Here is a 19,416-nt window from a genome sequence, read left to right on the forward strand (position 1 = left end):
CAATTCAAAATTAAAATTGAATTTATTTGAATACATTCACACAATAAGAATGTATTATGGAATAAAGTAAGCATTCATGATATTCTGTGTAGCAGAGTTGAGAGCTGGAATAGCTCTTTGGTTAAGTGTTATGGAAATGTTTCTGGAGAGAATAGGGATGGTTTTAAACTTTTCATTTATACAGTGGTTCTGATATCTACTTGGTCTTGTAGTGATTAGCGAAGAAAGAGAAAGTTATATACGTCTATTTTAACAAGAAAACAGATTACCTAGAAATGCATGTTCTGTGGAACGATTTCGAGTTAAAATTCATAAATTTTAAAATTAAGTGAAATAAACGACATGCACTCCACATACTCCCATAGTTTCTAATATGGCTAGTTCAGAACACTTCAGAGAACGTGCACTGAAATTCCAATTTATGTGAATAGTAGTTAGTGTATATGCCTATTTTCAATTCTTTATCTCCCCACCCCACCTTCCAGGCCCAGGGTTTCTCTGTGTAGTCTTGTCTGTGGCTGTTCTGGACTCGCTTTGTAGACCAGCTGGGTCTCAAACTCAAAGGGATCTGTCTGCTTCTTGCCACACTGCTGGGATTATAGGCATGTACCACCATGCCCAGATTTTAAATTATTTTTTACCATTGTTATATTTTTTTTTCTGTTTTTAATTTTGAATTAGGACTCTGGCTGTAGTTTAGGGGCAACTTCTTCCCATAACATTTAACAAATCCTGGTTCCAATCCTCTGTACTAACAAACAGAATCTCATTTGACACAGGTGTTTTGAAGCAAATACCTCAGGATGTTGTTATTATTTCAGTTTTAAAGGCTCTGTAATATTTCATTAGTTTATTAGAGGGGCCACATTCTTCTAAGCCCACTTGATTCATCGCTGTTTGCAGTGTAATGAATGCCTTAAGTTTATAGTATTTGTGTGTGTGTGTGTGTGTGTGTGTGTGTGTGTGTGTGTTGGAAGACAAGGTAGATAAAATAGAAATCAGAATTATTCATAAAGAAAGATAAAGAAAAATGTACTTTTGAGATAGCAATGTTTCAATAGAACTAATGTCATTCTTGACAAATTTTCTCATGACTGATATATTATCTTCAACTTTCAGAGGTTAAAAGAAAATACAGATTACAGATTATCTAGTGACCTCAAATGTAAAAACTAGTCACACCTGGTCTTCTTTGGGGCATATGTGTATTAGTGTTTATCATATTTCAGTGTGCTGCTGGCAGGGTTTACTCAATTTAAGTACTGTCAGAAAACTTTTGAAATAAGATATATAAACTAAGCAAAAATATATGCAAGCATTTTGCCAATACTGAAGGGTGTTGCTCATTACCCCTTTACACCCTGACTAACCCTCAGCATAAGTAACATATTTTGCTCTAATATTTAAATACATCAATATATTTCTATGGTTTTGGCTCATAGACAGCAAAAGATGACACATATGTTGTAGTTTTCTAGTAAAGGAAGCTCACAGTAACAAATTATTTTACTTGTAGACTTTGCATATAATCACAAACACAATATTCTTATCTTGTGTAAATTACTTATAAAAGTGATATTTTACCTTTTATTAGCAAACCTGATTAGCATGGGTTACTTTCTAAAAAGTTAATTTTAAAATCTATGCTTGGGATAACCAAACTACAGAGACATTTAAAAGTTTTTAGTTTTAAATGGCAATTTCTGCTTTGAGTTTTGGGAGTAGTTGAAGATCAGAAAATAGTACCATGTGGTTCAAAAACTGTTCTTTTTTTTTTAAAATAACATCTGAATTTTTAAAATTCTTGATATTTTAATTGTATATAATTTTATAGACTAACCAATAATTAAAATATCTAAAAATCACTCTAAACATTTTAAAATATGATATTAATAATAATAATAATTAAGAAAAAAAACAATAAATGAGTTCTAGCTTAGCAACTGTTATATGACTAAGCTAACAAAGCTCCCCTGCTGAAATAATAGCCTGGGTCATGAAAAAAATTTCTTTTTCAAGCAATATTGCTTTTAATTCTTCATGCCTTGTAATTACTATTTTGAATGCATTATCTCATAAAAATTAAAATAATTTCAGTTGGTAGAACTGATATGTTTAAATCATTTATAATTAAAGCCCATTCTCCTACTCTTTGGAGGAATTTGGGGTTCACATAACTTTGATGAGAAAAACTATTATTAAAAATCTTTCGTGAATCTATTAGTATTTTTCCTTGATTTTTTTATCAAAATGTAAGTGCTTTAGTATAACTAATATTTAAAGTCTCATTCTAAACTAAATAGAAAAGTCTTATTGAATTTTGTTTAATTACATAAAAACACCAAAACATACAAACAATTAAGCCACTATTAAATTTAATAAAACAAATGTGCTGGCTTAAAATTTTCAGTGTTTGGCACTAATTAAAAATACATGTAACACTTATTTACAAACAAAGACTGTCTTCAGAATCTTCATCTTCATTTCTAGAGATGTAAAGATAAGTAGTATTTTTACATAACATGATTGCTTAAGCCATTTATTTTAAATTTCCATAGAGAAATATTTAGTATTCTAAATTATATCTTTCATTTTGATAATCCACTTTATTATTTTTTATTGTGTATATTGGTTTTACAATGTTCCTATGGATAGTGTTCTAACAGCAGTGAATGTGCCACTTAATGATCTTGTTACTTTATTTTTTTTAATATACTTTACATCTCAAGCTATTACTTTCTATTATTCTCATCATTTTGTTATACTTTTTAAAATAGTTTTTACTGTGTAAATCTCGATTCCACTATATTTACTATAATTAAATTAAAAATCAAGAAATCTGAAAGCAATTATCAAGTCTACTGTATGTGCTAGTAAAACAGATACAACACACATAGCAATGGTGAAGAAAACAGCTCAACTGGCAATTGTATGAAACAGGACCCCCACAATGTATATTTTATATCCCTTAAAAGAATCAATCTGTTTCATTATTTTACATAGAAAATCAAAATAAACTCTTTCTCCATATGCTGTTTTGATTCATTGGCTATCGCTTGTACACCATACGCACACACTCCCACTCCCTATGTCAGGGAAACTTTCTTCGGAATTCACTGTTTTTGTACTCCTTCAGAGACTTAATCTTGCTGCTGATGAATGTCTTCATGCCTAAGAATTTTATAGATAACCCAGTAGAAAATGTTAAAAATCAGAAACGCCAGCGGAAAGCAGGCTCGGGAGATGGTGTCAATTTTCTTGGCCCTGTCGATGAAGACCTTCCTCATTTCATCAGGGCTCTTCGGCATTGCCTGAACAGCGTGGTTGGGGCCTTTTGGAACCACACCATCCTTTGCTTGCAGACATGGCCCCATTCCATATGCTGTGAAGCTGAACCGACTCTCCCTCACCTCATCATCCTGTTTACAAAAAAAAACAACAGGAGGTGTTAGTAACGAAACAGGACATGCAATGTGGCATGTCAGAATCCAGGCTTAAATTTTATCATAATGTATGCTTGCGTTATGAAGAATAGATAGCTGAAGCAAATGAAGATGAGCTGGCTTGAAGTTTTAATGGAGAGATAAAGATTCTGTGTGTCTACATGTCAGAAAGTAAGTGAGAGTGAGAAACAAAACTGTTGAGAGACTTATTATAAATACACATATCACATAATTTTTAGTTATGAGTTAAAATGTAGCAATGCCTGACCAAAGGGGAAATAAATACCAGATTCATTGACTGAATTATTCTTTCTCATGGAGACAACCTTTTAATATTTATTTTTTACAATTCTAGTTACTTCCTTGGAAAATATCAGAAAACACTGATGGCTTTATGTTTCCTTTAAGTTGCTTCTCTATTTTACACTATTATGTTGGGAAAAGCTACAGGATAATAGTACACTCTAATTTGTATACAGTTACTTCACAGAGATACAGTGATTGGTGAATTATGAATGGAAAGTGAAAGAGGTTTAACTTCATGTTCAAAGATTGAACTTATTCTCATTTCTTGCCTTTTTGGTGAAAATCAATTATAAATAATAAATTTGTTATAAAGTTAAAATTCACAAAAAATGTTCATTTGAAATTATACAATAACTTTTACATATGGCAAATTAAAAAGAAATTTCCATAAAAATAAAATTGTGGCTGGAAAAATGGCTTGCTGGTTAGGAATGCTTATTGCCCTTTCAGATCTGAGTTTGCATCATAGCACACACAAGGTGTCTCACAACAGTGTATACCTCAGTGGGCCCAGGGGTCCACTGCTCTCATCTGGCTCCATTGACAATGCAAGCTCACGGCACAAATAAACGTTCACAAACAGACATACGTACACATAAAAATTTAAATTAAAAACTACAAAATTTAACGTAAAATTAATAAGTATAACATTCTTATGAGAGAAATGTGTTATTAACTAATTAGTAATAAAATCAATGAAAAATTTAGAGTATAAGAATAAATGGTTAACTGATAACAAGAGTCTGTCTTTTTTTTTGCTAGGAAAACTGCAAATTTAACAGTACTAAGTAATATATTTTCTAGATATATCTCTGCTATGATAGCTCTTTTTCATGTTACTTTAAGAGATTAAACAATCATTCAGTTCAAAACTGCATTAGGTCTATAAATGTAGCTGTTCATTAAATAGTATATTATAAAATAAGAAAGTGAAGAATAATTTGAAGAAATAATTTGGATTGCGAAAGTGATAAAATGAACAAGGTTGATTCAGTAATGTGTGAAATAGTTGTCTAGATTATGAAGGTGAGACACCAAAAAACAAAAGCATATAATCACTGGGTACATTTTAATTGCAAGAGTATTAAGCACTTGGATTTGGATGGAAACAATTAAAATATAACAATTGCAAGGAGCTTGAATTAAAGCTAGCTTTCATCCAAGCTAGCTCTGTATACTGTTGCAGTTTTGAAAAAAAAAAACAAAACAACAAAAAACATTTTTTAAAGACTCTAATAAATGTGCTTTTTTTTTAATGTAGCCATTTTTGACTTCCAAAAAGCAATTTTATGGCAAACTTGTTGCATGCTTTGAAAGTGTCTATCTTTAATAAAGTATATATGACTTAAACTGTTATTATGTAAATGATATATTGTCAACTTTTAGGATATAATAAATTATCGTGGTGCTTACATCTCAGAACAGAAACATGTTATTTCAGTAATTTATATTATGCGTGCAGGTCATTTGAGGTTGAAATGTATTACATTACTTAAATTTTTTCAACCCATAAGTTTAAAAATACATTTTAAAAACAGAATAGTTTTTTCCAAGAGAATTTACATATATTGGCATTTTATATATTGGAAAGCTCATTATCAAAATACTAAGATTTTATGATTCTACCATATATGTTTAGCAAAACAGAATTCATTAACTAAGTTTCTTATCATTTATTCTAGATAATTTATTTTAAAATCTTTGAGATCACAGTGGTTCTTCTCAGGTAAAGGTTTTTCATGCAAAATTAAACATAATGAGTGAAGAACCAAACATTTTTTTGTTGTGTCTTTTTTTACATAACTGGCTGTGTGTGGTGGGTTAACATCAGTTCTGAGCTGTTATGAAACTATTGAAAATAACCCCTGGTTTCTAAGCAATCATTTTCTTGAAAACATAGAATTAAGCTAAATGTGGACTAGACTTCATCATCATGGAAGGGTCAAAAGAGACTATACATAGTCTCTTAGATCTTTAGCCAGTGTGGCCAACATATAAAATTTTGGTTTGAAACAAACTTTGTGACTTCTGTGTATAAAGACAACCACATAGCCGTTGACATTTGTGCTGGGAGTGAGGGGGCAAAGAAACCATGTTCTAGAGAAACAGCTCTCTTCTGAAATATGTGTGTAGTGCTAAAATGAGTTGAAAGATTATTTTTGTTTTAAATCTGGTGAAAATTCAATTCAAACCTCCACAGTCAACACAGAAGACATGTTTTGAAATCATTTTGACTCAATATGCCTAGAAAGCTTTTGTCTGATGTGTTCTAAGAAGAATGTGATGTTGATGTGCTCTGGGTTTAAGGAAGCAAAGGATGTGCAGTCAAATGACTGGGCCTGAGTCTCATCGTGGGAATATGGATGGCACAGATTTATCCCCTGGTGACATGTTATGTGGAAAAGCAATGATATAAAAATTGAAGAGAAAGTACCCCAGGATCCACTGATTTCTTTCTTAATTAGCCAGTCTCATAAAATTGGAATCAATTGGTAGCAAGAAAAACTAGCAAGGGAAGAAGGTAGGTGGTTCTCTAACCTGCCTCAAGGTGAAAACTCAACAAAATAGAACAAACAAAAAATATTTCTTAACCTTGATGACATCTATAACCTCTGGATGGTGACACTCAAAACTTGTATTTATAGTATACTGTGCCCATAAAATTATGTGAGTCACATGGTGAGTTGAGGTAGACAAGGGTAGTTTTAATTTAAAAATATGAATTTGGTATTCTAATATGGTATTTCAACATTCGTACAACATATATATTGAAAACTTTCAATTTTTTAATACAAAGCTTTTGGGATGTGGTTTGTACTTTTTCTATAAATTCAGACTACATTTCTAGTGTTTGGTAGCCATACATTTCTAGGAACTACCAAGTAGGGCAAATTAGTTGCACTGAAATATTTTGGGTCAGTTTGTAGATTTAGCAGATTGCTGTGTAATCCATGCTTTCATGACTCTTCAGATTAATCAACATAAGGGCTAATAATTGAACTTTGGATGGTGCAGCATATAATGTTTGATAGACATGCTGAATTCCCATGTGTTCTTACTCTGGGATTACTGGTTTTAGTAATCAATGGCCAGTTTTTGAGTATGTGAAGTAGGTGGTGCTGTTAATCCATCATGAGAAGGAAAATTGCTTCTCACTACTGTCAAGTGAAACTTTCGTGCAGATATATTTTTGCTGTAGGAAATGTAGCCACATCATCATCAGAAATGAGCTTACTCAAACCACTTCCTCCCCTCTTCTCTCCTCTCTGTAGAATGACCATAGGTAGGGGAGGTCTTCCTTTTTCAAAAGAGTGGGACGATGTGTAGCTTGGTGAGCATATTTATCCCTGCAGAAATCATGCTGGGGTCACTAGGGGAAGAAAATCTCTACTATTTAAAGGAAAGATCATTAGCACCTCCCACGTGGCTATTAAGAAACTATAAAATAACAGTGAAAGTAGATAGGATCCTTGTGAGTGATTTCCTGGTACATCAGAACCTTAAGGAAGTCTACTAGATTTGTTCACATCAGACTTTAGAGGCAATGGTACCAGTAGAAAATGGAGATAAAGACAAATATATCTAATTGAATAAATGAAGTTAAGGCTGTTGGCACAGAAAGACTGTCTTGAAGATCAAGATTTTTTTCCCCAATTCTGCCTAGAAATTGAAGATTAAACAATATTTAAAATTGAATGATCAAGGAGAGTAAAAAATATATTTTTAGGATACTGGAAATCAATGGGTAATGGATGGTACCATTACCAAGAAGCAAGAAGACAATAAGAGGAGACAAAGAGAAGTTTGAGACAGGAAAAATAACTTGCTTCACTAGTGGGATGTTGTGTCTTAACAGATATCATATTGAATATTTTTTTTCACTGTTTTTCTAGTACCATCGAAGTCAAATGATTTTCTGAAGTGACTTCTTGTAATATTCCTGAAAGATTGATCCTAAATAATAAGACAATGGTGAGTCTGCCTTAAAAGCTTATTATTAGATATTGAATGAGAAGATGATATGATACATTATTTTATTATGAAATAACTTTAGCTTTGAATAACCAAGACATGAAAGAATCTAGTGCTTTTGATTGCTTAGCTTGCTATTGACATTCCTTATTCTAATCACCTCCCAAATATTTATTGAATACAATTATTTAAAAATATCTTTAACATATATTCCAATGAAATGCATATTATAAAAGCAAGTAATTAAAATCATATAAATATTGGACTGAAAGGCTTTGTGTATATTAGCTAATATTTAATGATCATATAATTAAGGTATATTACAACTTAAAAGAAACAGAAATTATATTGAATCAAGATTGAATCGAATGTGATAAAGAATATGACTGATTAAAAAAAAGTAAAATTTTAACTTTAATTTCATTTACCTAAAGACAAATTCCCTTATTATTTCTTAAGTGTGTTTCAAAGGAAGACAATAAAAAATTTAAAATGCAACCTAGTTATTATATAATTTCTTTCCACAAGAAGACTTTTTAATGGGAACAAAAACATGTTTTAGTTATCATGCATGAGAACTACACTGTGAAAATTCTAAGTGCCTTTTCACTTTATTTTGAGCCTCATATTGAAGGGCTCATATAACTACATACTATAGATTGAAATGACAGAGGTAGACTGAAAATCATAGCCCAGATGTGGCAATTTGGCGAAATCATCTCATTTCTGTCATTAAAATAATATGTTATTGTTGTCTGATGCTCGTATTTTTTTAAATTTTTATTTTTTATAATAATTACAGTTTATTCACTTTTTATCCCAGCTGTAGCCCCCTTCCTCATTCCCTCCCTATTCCACCCTCCCTCCCTTATCTCCCCCCATTCCCCTCTCTAAGTCCACTGATAGAGAAGGTCCTCCTCCCCTCCCATCTGACCCTAGTTTATCAGGTCTCATCAGGACTGGCTACAATGTCTTCCTCTGTGGCCTGGCAAGGCTACTCCCATGCACTAAAGCTGATGCTTGTGTTTTGATGCTAGGTAATGCCCCTAAGATCTGGTTACTGTCTGGATACACCTGCCTAAGACATTATATCTGATTGGTTGATTAAAGGCCCTAAAACCTGGGCAGGGCAGAATGGGGTAAGGATGGCTAAGATTCGTAGGCTTTGGGAAGAGGAGAATCATGGAAAGAACAAGGATGGGAAGAGAGTAGGCAGGAGGAAGCCACAATGGGTTAGCATGGAGAAGGAAACACATGGGCCAGAAGGAAGGACTCCAAGGATGGCATGGATGGAAAACAAACAAACAAACAAACATCAAGATAAAAAAAATATAAGCAAGTATCTTGGAATTATGGATGTAAGTTAGCTCAGATAAGGATGGTTAGTTAAGGCAGGTGACCTTGGACGGGGGCTGGGAGATGGATGGTAAGGTTGTTGAGACATAATAAGTATATCTGTCCAGCCCAAGGTAAGTAAGGCAACTTTAAAATCTACCAGATGTCTGGTAGATAGCAGGTTAAATAATAGCACCCTGATAATCACAGGGAAAATAATGAACAACGTTTAACCTAACACCAAAGATATCTACTACAGCATGTTATCACACATGGGAGGCAAGAACCATCAGGAGGAACTTTTTAAAAATCTTATTTTGGGCTTTTACGATGATGAATTAAAAATACAAACTTGGGGTATGAAAGTCATGAAAGCATGAAAATTTCCACTCAATGATCATAAAACATTAAACACCAAAGACACCAGGAAGTATTGTTATTGTAACTTAGAAGACAGAGTGAAGTACAGTAAGAGGTGGTAATATTACATATATGATTTTCACCTTGTGTTTCTTAGTAGATACCTTTCAGACATTCTCCACACAGTTTAGACAATAAATAGGTAACTACAAATGTCTACTTACTTAAATAATTTTTACAAATTTATCATCAGATGCATAAGTAACAGAGAAAGGTGATTGAGTTTATTTCTTCTTAGTTGACTTTGAAATGTGTGGATTTAAAAAACTGTCTCAGTTAAAATGTCTATGATTGTGTCTTACTTTAAGCAAATTAGGTGTGCCAATGAAAATCAGTATTTGAAGATGAATTGTTTTTTAAAGTCTACAACAACCCACAGAAAACTAACAAAAAAAATTGCTAGTAATTACAATTACTTATTTTGCTGGGGAAACTATCACCTAGAGAGCCTGAGATCAAATGAAAGATGGTAATATAATGTTTAATTTACTTGTACATGTTTCTGTTATTTAAAAAAATAAATATTAAGAAGATACAAGTATAGTCGATAAAAGTACTCCATCATTGAAAGTCAAATATTGAAATGCAGTTCTTTAAACACTAGTTGAAGGAGAGCTTTGCATTTTCATAGATTTTATAGATTGCATTTGATTTAGAGCTGAGTACATGCTTCATGTATTGAACGTTTGTTCCAAAATGATTAGGAGGCAAACAAATGGAACATTTTAAGTTTTTAAAGGTGAATGTTCAGGATCTATGGAAATTATGAAAAAAAGCATAAAGATATCTTAAGGGAAAAATAAAAATCCACAAGATGTTTTTTTTAAATATATTCCTACTTCTGGTAAAATTTATTAAATTGTTACAATGACTAGTAACTATTTATTAAGATATATGATATTAGACTAGTGGTATGTGGAAAAGCAGCAAGATTATTTTAATTAACTTTGAGATAGAAGCAATTACGATGCATTTTAATTTTAAGTAAGAAGGGATGATATCACTTCGGGTATTTTTACTTTCAATTATTTATTTGCCCAGTAATTCCCGCTCATTCTCCACTCCCTCTCCCCGTGAGTGTGTGTGGGGGCGTGTTCAGTGGGATAGCACAGTAATAGATAACACAGTAATGGAGGTTAGAGTTCAGTTTGGGGGTATCAGTTCTCTCCTCCCCTCCTTTGTTCTGAGAATAGAACTAGGGTCAGGATTCCAATTCTTAGCAAGTGCCCTTACAGAACAATTTTGCTAGCCCTATATTATTGAATATTATTTTCATGAATAGTTATTTAAACAGTATTTCCCTCAAACGAGAAGTTTGCTGAACATAAGTTTTAAATATCTGTTTTCAGAAAACAATCAAAATCCTTATGCTTTTATATTACTGGAGAAGATAGAATTCCAATGCCTCTTACAAGTCTTTAGAAAATAATTCTTGGGCTGGAGAGACAGCTCAGCGGTTAATAGCACTGTCTGTTCTTCCAAAGGTCTTGAGTTCAATTCCCAACAACCACATGGTGGCTCACAACCAATCTATATTGGGGTCTAATGCCATCTTCTGGCCTGCAGTTGTATGTACATGCAGTCAGAGTGCTCATATACATTAAAAAATAAATAAATAAATAAATAGATAAACTTAAAAAAAGAAAATAATTCTTTTTGAGTTTGAATTATTGAGAAACCACTTTTCAAAGGTATATATATATATATATATGTATGTATATATATGTATATTATATATATATATATAAATTCTAAGTATCTATAAAACTTAAAATGTCTATTTAAAGACTATGTTGTCTAAGATATAGCATAAATAAATCTAGAAGTAAACACATAATGACTGCATATAGTTTCAGCCATGAGGTTTCATCTTCTCAACTAACACATTACACATACAGTTGTACATGTTTTAAGACTGTAGAGCTGACAAAACACAGGACAGAAAATAATTCACACATTAGTCTTAGAAGTTATGTTGAACTATTTTAAACCGAGACAACATATAAATTCAAAAAAGGGTAATTTTAAGGTATTATATCAATTTTCAAATTGCAGTCAATTGTATCTGTATTTTATAAAGATAACCTTTGGCCTAGCTAAACACAAACTTTGGTCATAATTTCTTGAGTATAATACTAGTTCATTCCTATTTTATTGGCATATGCAAATAATACGTGGGAAGAAAGAAGTTCTAAAATATTATGCAAATGAATTTTCTCTTAGCGAAGCATTGTATCATCAAGGCAATGTGGGGGAAGCCACATGAAATGTGCTGAAGCAGCCCTATGTCACTCAAAGCTCTCAACAGATAAAGGCGTGTTTGGAAATACTACAGTGTCTTTGTATCTCTCCATACACAAGAATAGTAACCTTTAACCAAAATATCTTCATATCATGCACACACCCACACACATTCAGCTCTGGAGACAGCATCTATGACATGGCGCAGTGGGAATCGGCACACAGCAGCCTATGACAGTGTGGGGTGGGGAAATTTCAATGCAAGAGCAAACTTTTAGTCTTTCAAAGAGACAGAGGGTTCCTTTGCAGCTCTACTAGAAAGGAAGTAAAATCCCAAAGACTACATATAACATTCATGTCAATACTAAATTAAATTATAATAGCAACATTTCTACGTCTTCCATCTGCACTAATGTAAAATCTTTTCGTGTGACAAAATGTCTATAAGAAGGCAATTTTTTTTTAAAAAAAAATTTGCTTATTCTTCCAAATTAGCATGTGGAAGGAAAAGGTAAACCGGTGCTCATGAAAATAGACACACTGTTTACATTTGGTCTAAATTTGATTGTGTGGATTATAAAACTTAGATTGCTTGGAGCATTTTAAAACAAAATATGAAGTTTAAGAGGATGAAGAATTTGGTCAGACCAGATGGTTTATAGTATGAGAAAAACACTTTACAAAAGTCAAAGTTACCATTATAAGATTTGTACAACGCTATCCTACTTGTTAAAAATAGGAAATTCATATTTTTCTAAAGAAGGAGTTTATATTACTGTATTCTTTTTCTGTTGAAAATACTTGATTGTGAGATGAGAGTAAGTTTTCATCAGAAATTTTTATAAAGTCATAATTAATAGAATGTGCAAATTTTCATTAAGTAGTTTATGTAATTTTGAGTTACTTACTAATATAATTATCAGTTTTAAAAGACAGGTTTTATGTATGCATATATTATTTACAATATGTTACTGTATATGTATATAAATCTATATTGAAATCATCATATTTGATTATTCAATTTAATGAAATAAAAATGGTAATAGGATAGTTACAGTCAATAAATCATACAGATAAAAACAAGAAATATTGGGATTGGGAAATAGGATATAAATTTGATTGACAGAATAATCCAGTTAAGTGAACATAAATTCTAGGAGAACTCAGTAAGTGCTTGTCTTAGTTAGGGTTTCTATTGCTATGATGAAACACTCTGACTAAAAGCAAGTTGGGGAGGAAAGGGTTTAATCAGCTTACACTTCCAGACCACAGACCATCATTTGAAGAAGTCAGGAGAGGAGCTCAAGCAGGGCAGAAATGGGAAGCAGGAGCTGATTGATGCAGAGGCCATGGAGGAGTGTGTCTTACTGAGTTGTTCTTATGTTTTGCTCAGCCTGCTTTCTTATAGAATCTAAGACCACCAGCTCAGGGATGGCACTACCAAAATGGGCTGGCTCCTTCCCCATCAATTACTAATAATTGGAAATGTAGGAAAATGCCCTACAGCTGGATCTTATAGAGGCATTTTCTCAGTTGAGGTCACTTCCTTCCAGATGATTAATTTGTGTCAAGTTGACAGAAAACTAGCTAATACAGTACTTTAACATAATACTGTGCAAAGATTGTATGCAAGGAAGTTGAATTGTAAAAACGTTCTTTTAATGTTATTTCATTTGCTGGATTCTTAACTGGGGTGCACAGCAGAATCACCTTGGAAGCTACTTTAAAATTTTAATGTACCCCAAAACTTTCAATTTAGCACACTAGACTATTTGTAATATAATCTTACAGATCAAATTTTTGGCTTTGGTACATTTATAAATCATCCAAGAAACAATATTCTGGATCTTCTTCCTAGATATATACACATTATGCTTAGATGTGTGTCTTTACGTTATTTTTATATATTTTTATTTGTGCATGTGAAAAGATACTTTCAAGAAAAAATTATTTCCTATACATAATCTTATAATGAATGTACAAAACATTTTTAACTTAATTTTCAGTTGTTCTTAGAATTGTGAGTATAAATTAATTTCCTAACTTACTTCCTGCTTTTGTTTGTTTCATGTTTGTTTGTATGTATGTAATCATCTATCTATCTATCTATCTATCTATCTATCTATCTATCTATCTATCTATCTGTCTTTGAGACAGAGTCTGGCCTGGCTGCTCTGGTTGGTCTGTAACTTGCTCTGTAGGTTTGGCTGGCCCAACTCGTAGAGATCTGCCTGCCTGTTTCCCTAGTGCTTGTATTAAACGTGTGTTTCACCATAACCAGCTCCCATTTATTTTGCAGTTAATTTTCTCCAGTTCTATTATTTTCCCCTCTGTGGAGATTATTACAAGATATATATGGATATATGTCCATATGTATATTAAAATCACTTTGTCCAGTTAAATAGCTCAGTGAAAAACATGCATCATAACTTTGTCTTTTGTTGAATGAGGAAAGACAAGAGTATAGTTCTTAGAAAAGTTGAAGGAAATGTTTGCATAGTTTTATATCTGAAAACGGGTGTGTTTCCCCACCAAACACTGCCTCGGAGCAGAATATGCTGTCTGCTTTTTATAGATGATCACATTCCTCTACTTAGAGTTAAGAAAGACATTTACCGTGTCTGAGAAACGGTAAAACTTCTCCAGTGCAAAAGCTTCTGTCTGTGGGAAGGTAAAGTGGACCAAGAGCGATTGAGAAACCAGAGGATCATGTCACATATAATTACACAATTGATTTAACCACACACACCATTTTAGCATACACATGTGTAAATTCATTGATGTTCGCAGTTGCAAAGTATCCAAAAGTAATGAACCAAAAATAAGTGGTTTTGTTCTGCATTAAAGCTTAATTAGCCTTAATCATATGTGCTTCATGAATATTTCAAGTAATGATGAGAAAGTGATAATCCATGATTATATTTGTATTTCTAACTTTTCCTGAAACAACAGTCATTGAAAATATTAATCTTTACATCTTTGCTGTGAGCTAAAGAGCAATGGACATCAATTACATCAAATATTTTTATCTCATTCCTACATGTAGTAAAATCAAGTAAAAAGACACTTCAGTCACAAACATTTTTTTTTTTGAAAAAATGAGCCAGAATTTAATATCTAAATCTGTGGTCTCTTTCATGATCCAGTGATGGTTAGTGTTGAGTACTTATGAGCTAGCAGTCTTTTCCTATCAAATAACATACGTATGATACGTCTCACTTCTACTCTAAGTAGTCTGCAATTGAAACATGCTACAGTAGATTAGGAAGAAAAAGAAAGTAAAAGAAAATGGAAAATGAAAGTTTAAAATAAAATACTAATGATAAGGAAACCGAGTATTGCCCCAGCTATAAAAAATAATGTTCAGGAAAATAGTATCAGTCACTACCAGGAAAGAAAGGCATGTACTTAAGCCCTTGGTTCTGTTACACTATTTCTCTCAGTCAAAGAATCATGAGAGAAAGGACAGGAAATGTCTGTGTAAGAAGTGACTAGGAGAAAGGAAGAGAGGTAGAGAGAAAGTGTGGAGAGAAAATGAGGAAGAAGGGAGGAGGGAAAAGAGGTGGTAAAGAAAGAAGAAAAGGGGGAGCAAATGCAGGAATTGGAGGGAGAGGAAAGGAAAAGATGGAGAAAGAGGGGCCAGAAAGAGAAGGAAGAGGAGGACAATAACATCAGTGACTAAAGGCTAGACTAAGGTGGAAAGAAAATATAAAAGTTAATCTCCTCATTAAAATACAGTTCAACATATGAGTGGTATGGTGAGTTTTCATGCAATCTTAACAAATGGAAAAGGGAGTATTGTTTTATGTCCAAAAAAATACTCTCTTAGAGGTAATGTTCCTTTCCAGCAGTTGTTTGCAGATGTTTACCAGGTCTTTGTTAAGTTTTGAGAGTCAGGTGCCTTAGAATTCATTTAACACTAAGAGGACTTAAGCTGATAGATCAAAGTCTACTGCTTTAAAATATTTAATAAATATATAAGTAGTAAATAACTCACAAGTTATTGAGCCTTTAAAAGTTATTAAAACGTCATACTTTATAAGCCAGACAATTGTCCTTAAGATTTACGTTTTGTTGACGTATCTCGGTATATAGGACTATGGCAATACTCTTATATGACTCTGACAGTGTTGTGTTAAACAAGTATTTTCATTGTAAGTTGTCGGTTGGCACATTTGCACTGGGAAAAACCACAGATCTGCGTTGAGAGAAGTTCTCTGTTATTATAAAGGAAAGAGGGTTACTTAAAATCTTGTGTCCATAAAGGGAGATGCCTTAACAGGATTTAGTAGAGAGGAACAAATAGATTCTGCATGACAATTCAGCTAGCAGATTGCTTCTACAACTCTCTATAACCTCCTAATGATGTTCTAAGTGCATTGTTTTTTAAATCTTTGATCAGATGCTAGCAAGGCAACAATAACACTTGATTGTGTTTACCACAGCATTTCATAACAAAAAAATTAAATATAAAATGTGCATAAGAAAGAACAAACCATGATATTAATACTTCCGTGATATTTTATAGAAACAAATTAATTCAGTCAGGAAAAGATAGTTTCCGTAGTTAAAATTCGATATCTGTGTTAAGTAATGCCATCAGCAATATTCTAGCATTGCAAATAGTAGATGGAATATTTATCAACTGAAGTATAAACAGTGTTTTTCCTGGAAATATACTAATGACCTTGATAAAGCATATCTATCATGCCATCAGATATGCTGTTTAAGTATAATTCAGTACCACAATTTTTCCCTGAACTCATCCTTATTCCTTTTTTTTTCAACTGAACAAGGTGAGTGAATTTCATTTCATTTAGTTTCTGATCTAAATCTCCCCCCTGTGTACCAAATACACACGCTCAAAAAAAAAAATTACTTTGCACTGCAAACTGATATCCCACTAAACCCAATAAAAGTAATTACTTACCTTATTCTTTCTCTTTCGTCGAAATCTCAGAAGTTCTTTGTGTTGTCTTGATACAAAATTCACTGCTGCATACTCCAGAAGTGCTGAGAACACGAAAAGGAGGCATACTGCCATCCAAATATCAATAGCTTTGACATATGATACCTGGCCAGGAGGAAAAAAAAAAAAAAAAAAAAAGAAAATGACTTTTATTGCTACTGTCTTTAAAAATAAATTTACTGTTTCTGATTCTGAATATAAATAATAAATTAGTTAGAAAAAATAAATAAATAAACTATGTATTAAGAATTCTAGATATTATTTTTTTCACAAATTTTATGGATTAGTCATAATTGTAGGACTTGAATATATTGTTATTATTTTCAAATTATGCATTAATTAAAATAAAATTATAAAATATTCTATGTCTGAAATATTTTCAAGAGGATATAGATAGGAATGGAAGAAGTCAAATTAACTTTTTTTGTAAATGATTCAATTTTATGCATAAAATAGACTAAAATCGCACCAGGAAACTTCTGAAGCTGATAAACATTTTCAGTAAAGTACAAAAATACAAAATTAGCATGCAAAAATTAGTAGCCTTCCTATATAAAAATGACAAAGAGAATGAGAAGGAAATCAGGGGAAAATATTTTTCATAATAGTCTCAAAAAATATTGTGGGATAAATCTAACCAAGCAAGTAAAAGATTTGTGTAATAAAAACTCTAAGTGGGAATTAAACTTGTACAACCACTCTGGAAGTCAATCTGGCGCTTTCTCAGACAACTAGGAATAGTGCTTCCTCAAGATCCAGCTATACCACTCTTAGGCATATGTCCAAAAGAGGCTCAGGAACACAATAAGGACATTTGCTCAAACATGTCTGTAGCAGCTTTATTTGTAATAGCCAGAAGCTGGAAACAGCCCAGATATCCCTCAACTGAAGAATGAATGCAGAAATTGTGGTACAATTTACACAATGGAATATTACTCAGCAATGAAAAACAATGAAATCATGAAATTTGCAGGTAAATGGTGGGAACTGGAAAGGATCATCCTGAGTGGGCTATCCCAGAAGCAGAAAGACACACACGATATATATTCACTTATAAACATATAATATAGGATAAACCTACTAAAATCTGTACATCTAAAGAAACTAATCAAGAGGGAGGACTCTGACTAAAACGATCAATTCCCATCCTGAAAGGCAAAGAGGATGAACATCAGAAGAAGAAGAAAAAGAAAACAGGAAACAAGTTAGGAACCTGCCACAGAGGGCCTCTGATAGGCTCTGCCCTGCAGACTATCAAAGCAGACACTGAGACTTATGGCCAATTGTTGGGCAGAGTGCATGGAATCTAATGAAAGAAGTGGGAAATAGTAAGATCTGGAGAGGACAGGAGCTCCACAAGGAGAGCAACAGAACCAAAAAATGTGAACACAGGTGTCTTTCCAGAGACTCATACTCCAACCAAGTACCAAGCATGGAGATAACCTAGAAGCTCTGCACAGATGTAGCCCATGGCAGTTCAGTGTCCAAGTGGGTTCCATAGTAATGGGAAGCGGGACTGTCTCTGACATGAACTGATTGGCCTGCTCTTTGATCACCTCCCCTTGAGAGGGGAGCAGCCTTACCAGGCCACAAAAGATGTCAATGCAGCCACTCCTGATAAGATCTGATAGACTAGGATCAGAAGGAAGGAGAGGAGAACCTCCCCTATCAGTGGACTTGGGGAGGAGCATGTGTGAAGAAGGGGGAGAGAAGGTGGGATTAGGAGGGGAGGAGGGAGAGGTTTATGGGGGCATAAAAAGTGAATAAAGTGTAATTAATAAACGTTAAAAAAATACTCTTAGACACTGAAGAATGAAATTATTGAAGACATCAGAATATGGAAAGATTTCCCATGCTCATAGATCAGTGGAATTGGTGAAAATGTCTATCCTACTGAAAGCAATCTACAGATTCAACACCATCCTCATCAAAATTCCAACACAGTTCTTCACAGAAATTAAAAAGAAAACCCTTCAACTTCATATGCAAACAAAGAAACAAAAACAAGGATAGCTAAAATAATCCTTAAAAAAAAATAAAAACAAAAAAACTGTGGGAAATATCACCACTCCAGATTTCACATTGTATTACAGAGCTAGAGTAATAAAGCAGAATGGTACTGGCTTCAAAGTAGATACGTTGATCACTAGACTCAAATTGAAGACCCAGATCTAACTCCCTATATTTAAGATTTTTTTTACACGGAAGCTAAAAATACATGCCAGAGTTAGGATACAATCTTCAACAAGTGGTGCTGGTCAAACTAGAAGTTGCCCTACACAAAACACAATTCTGAATGGATCAAACACCTCAATGAAAGACTAGGTACCCTAAATCTGAAACAGTGTAATACTTGAAGTCAAACTTAAAGATATACACATACATATATATATATATATATATATACACATATATAAATTTAAGACCATGTACTCTAAATCTGAAATATTATAATTTTTGAAGCCAAACTGTGATATATACCTCATGTATTTATATCATATACATACATAAATATTAACTTTTAAATAGTTGAGTATTATAGTTTGTTAGTTCTTTTACTTTGTAATAATTTTATTTCATAGCTAATTAATTCAGCTAAAATAATTTTGTTATCTATTTTAAAATTTTATCCATAAGCATCATTTAAGAATGGTAATAAAAAAAACAAACTCTTATTTCCTAAGCTACTAATCAGAATGTATCATCAATTAATGTTTAATGTTTAAAGTA

The 19,416-nt window shown here is 32.7% G+C and overlaps 1 protein-coding gene across 2 annotated transcripts in view; it reads right to left on the reverse strand.

Annotated features, from left to right (window-relative positions):
* Nucleotides 1–2,948: 2,948 nt before the first annotated feature.
* The window catches only part of Glra3 (glycine receptor alpha 3), a 172,591-nt gene continuing 156,123 nt past the window's right edge, over nucleotides 2,949–19,416 (reverse strand). The window contains exons 8-10 of one of the 2 annotated variants that reach the window (XM_055597880.1): nucleotides 16,648–16,791; nucleotides 14,334–14,378; nucleotides 2,949–3,419 (exon numbers count right to left, since the gene is read on the reverse strand). In XM_055597880.1, the coding sequence (XP_055453855.1) occupies nucleotides 3,141–3,419; nucleotides 14,334–14,378; nucleotides 16,648–16,791 (468 nt within the window). In that variant the 3' untranslated portion in view covers nucleotides 2,949–3,140. The remainder of the gene's footprint in view (nucleotides 3,420–14,333; nucleotides 14,379–16,647; nucleotides 16,792–19,416) is intronic. The other variant, XM_055597881.1, reaches the window with a different exon arrangement.

Source organism: Psammomys obesus, unplaced genomic scaffold, assembly GCF_907164565.1.
Source record: "Psammomys obesus unplaced genomic scaffold, mPsaObe1.curated_primary_1811, whole genome shotgun sequence".
NCBI lineage: Eukaryota > Metazoa > Chordata > Mammalia > Rodentia > Muridae > Psammomys > Psammomys obesus.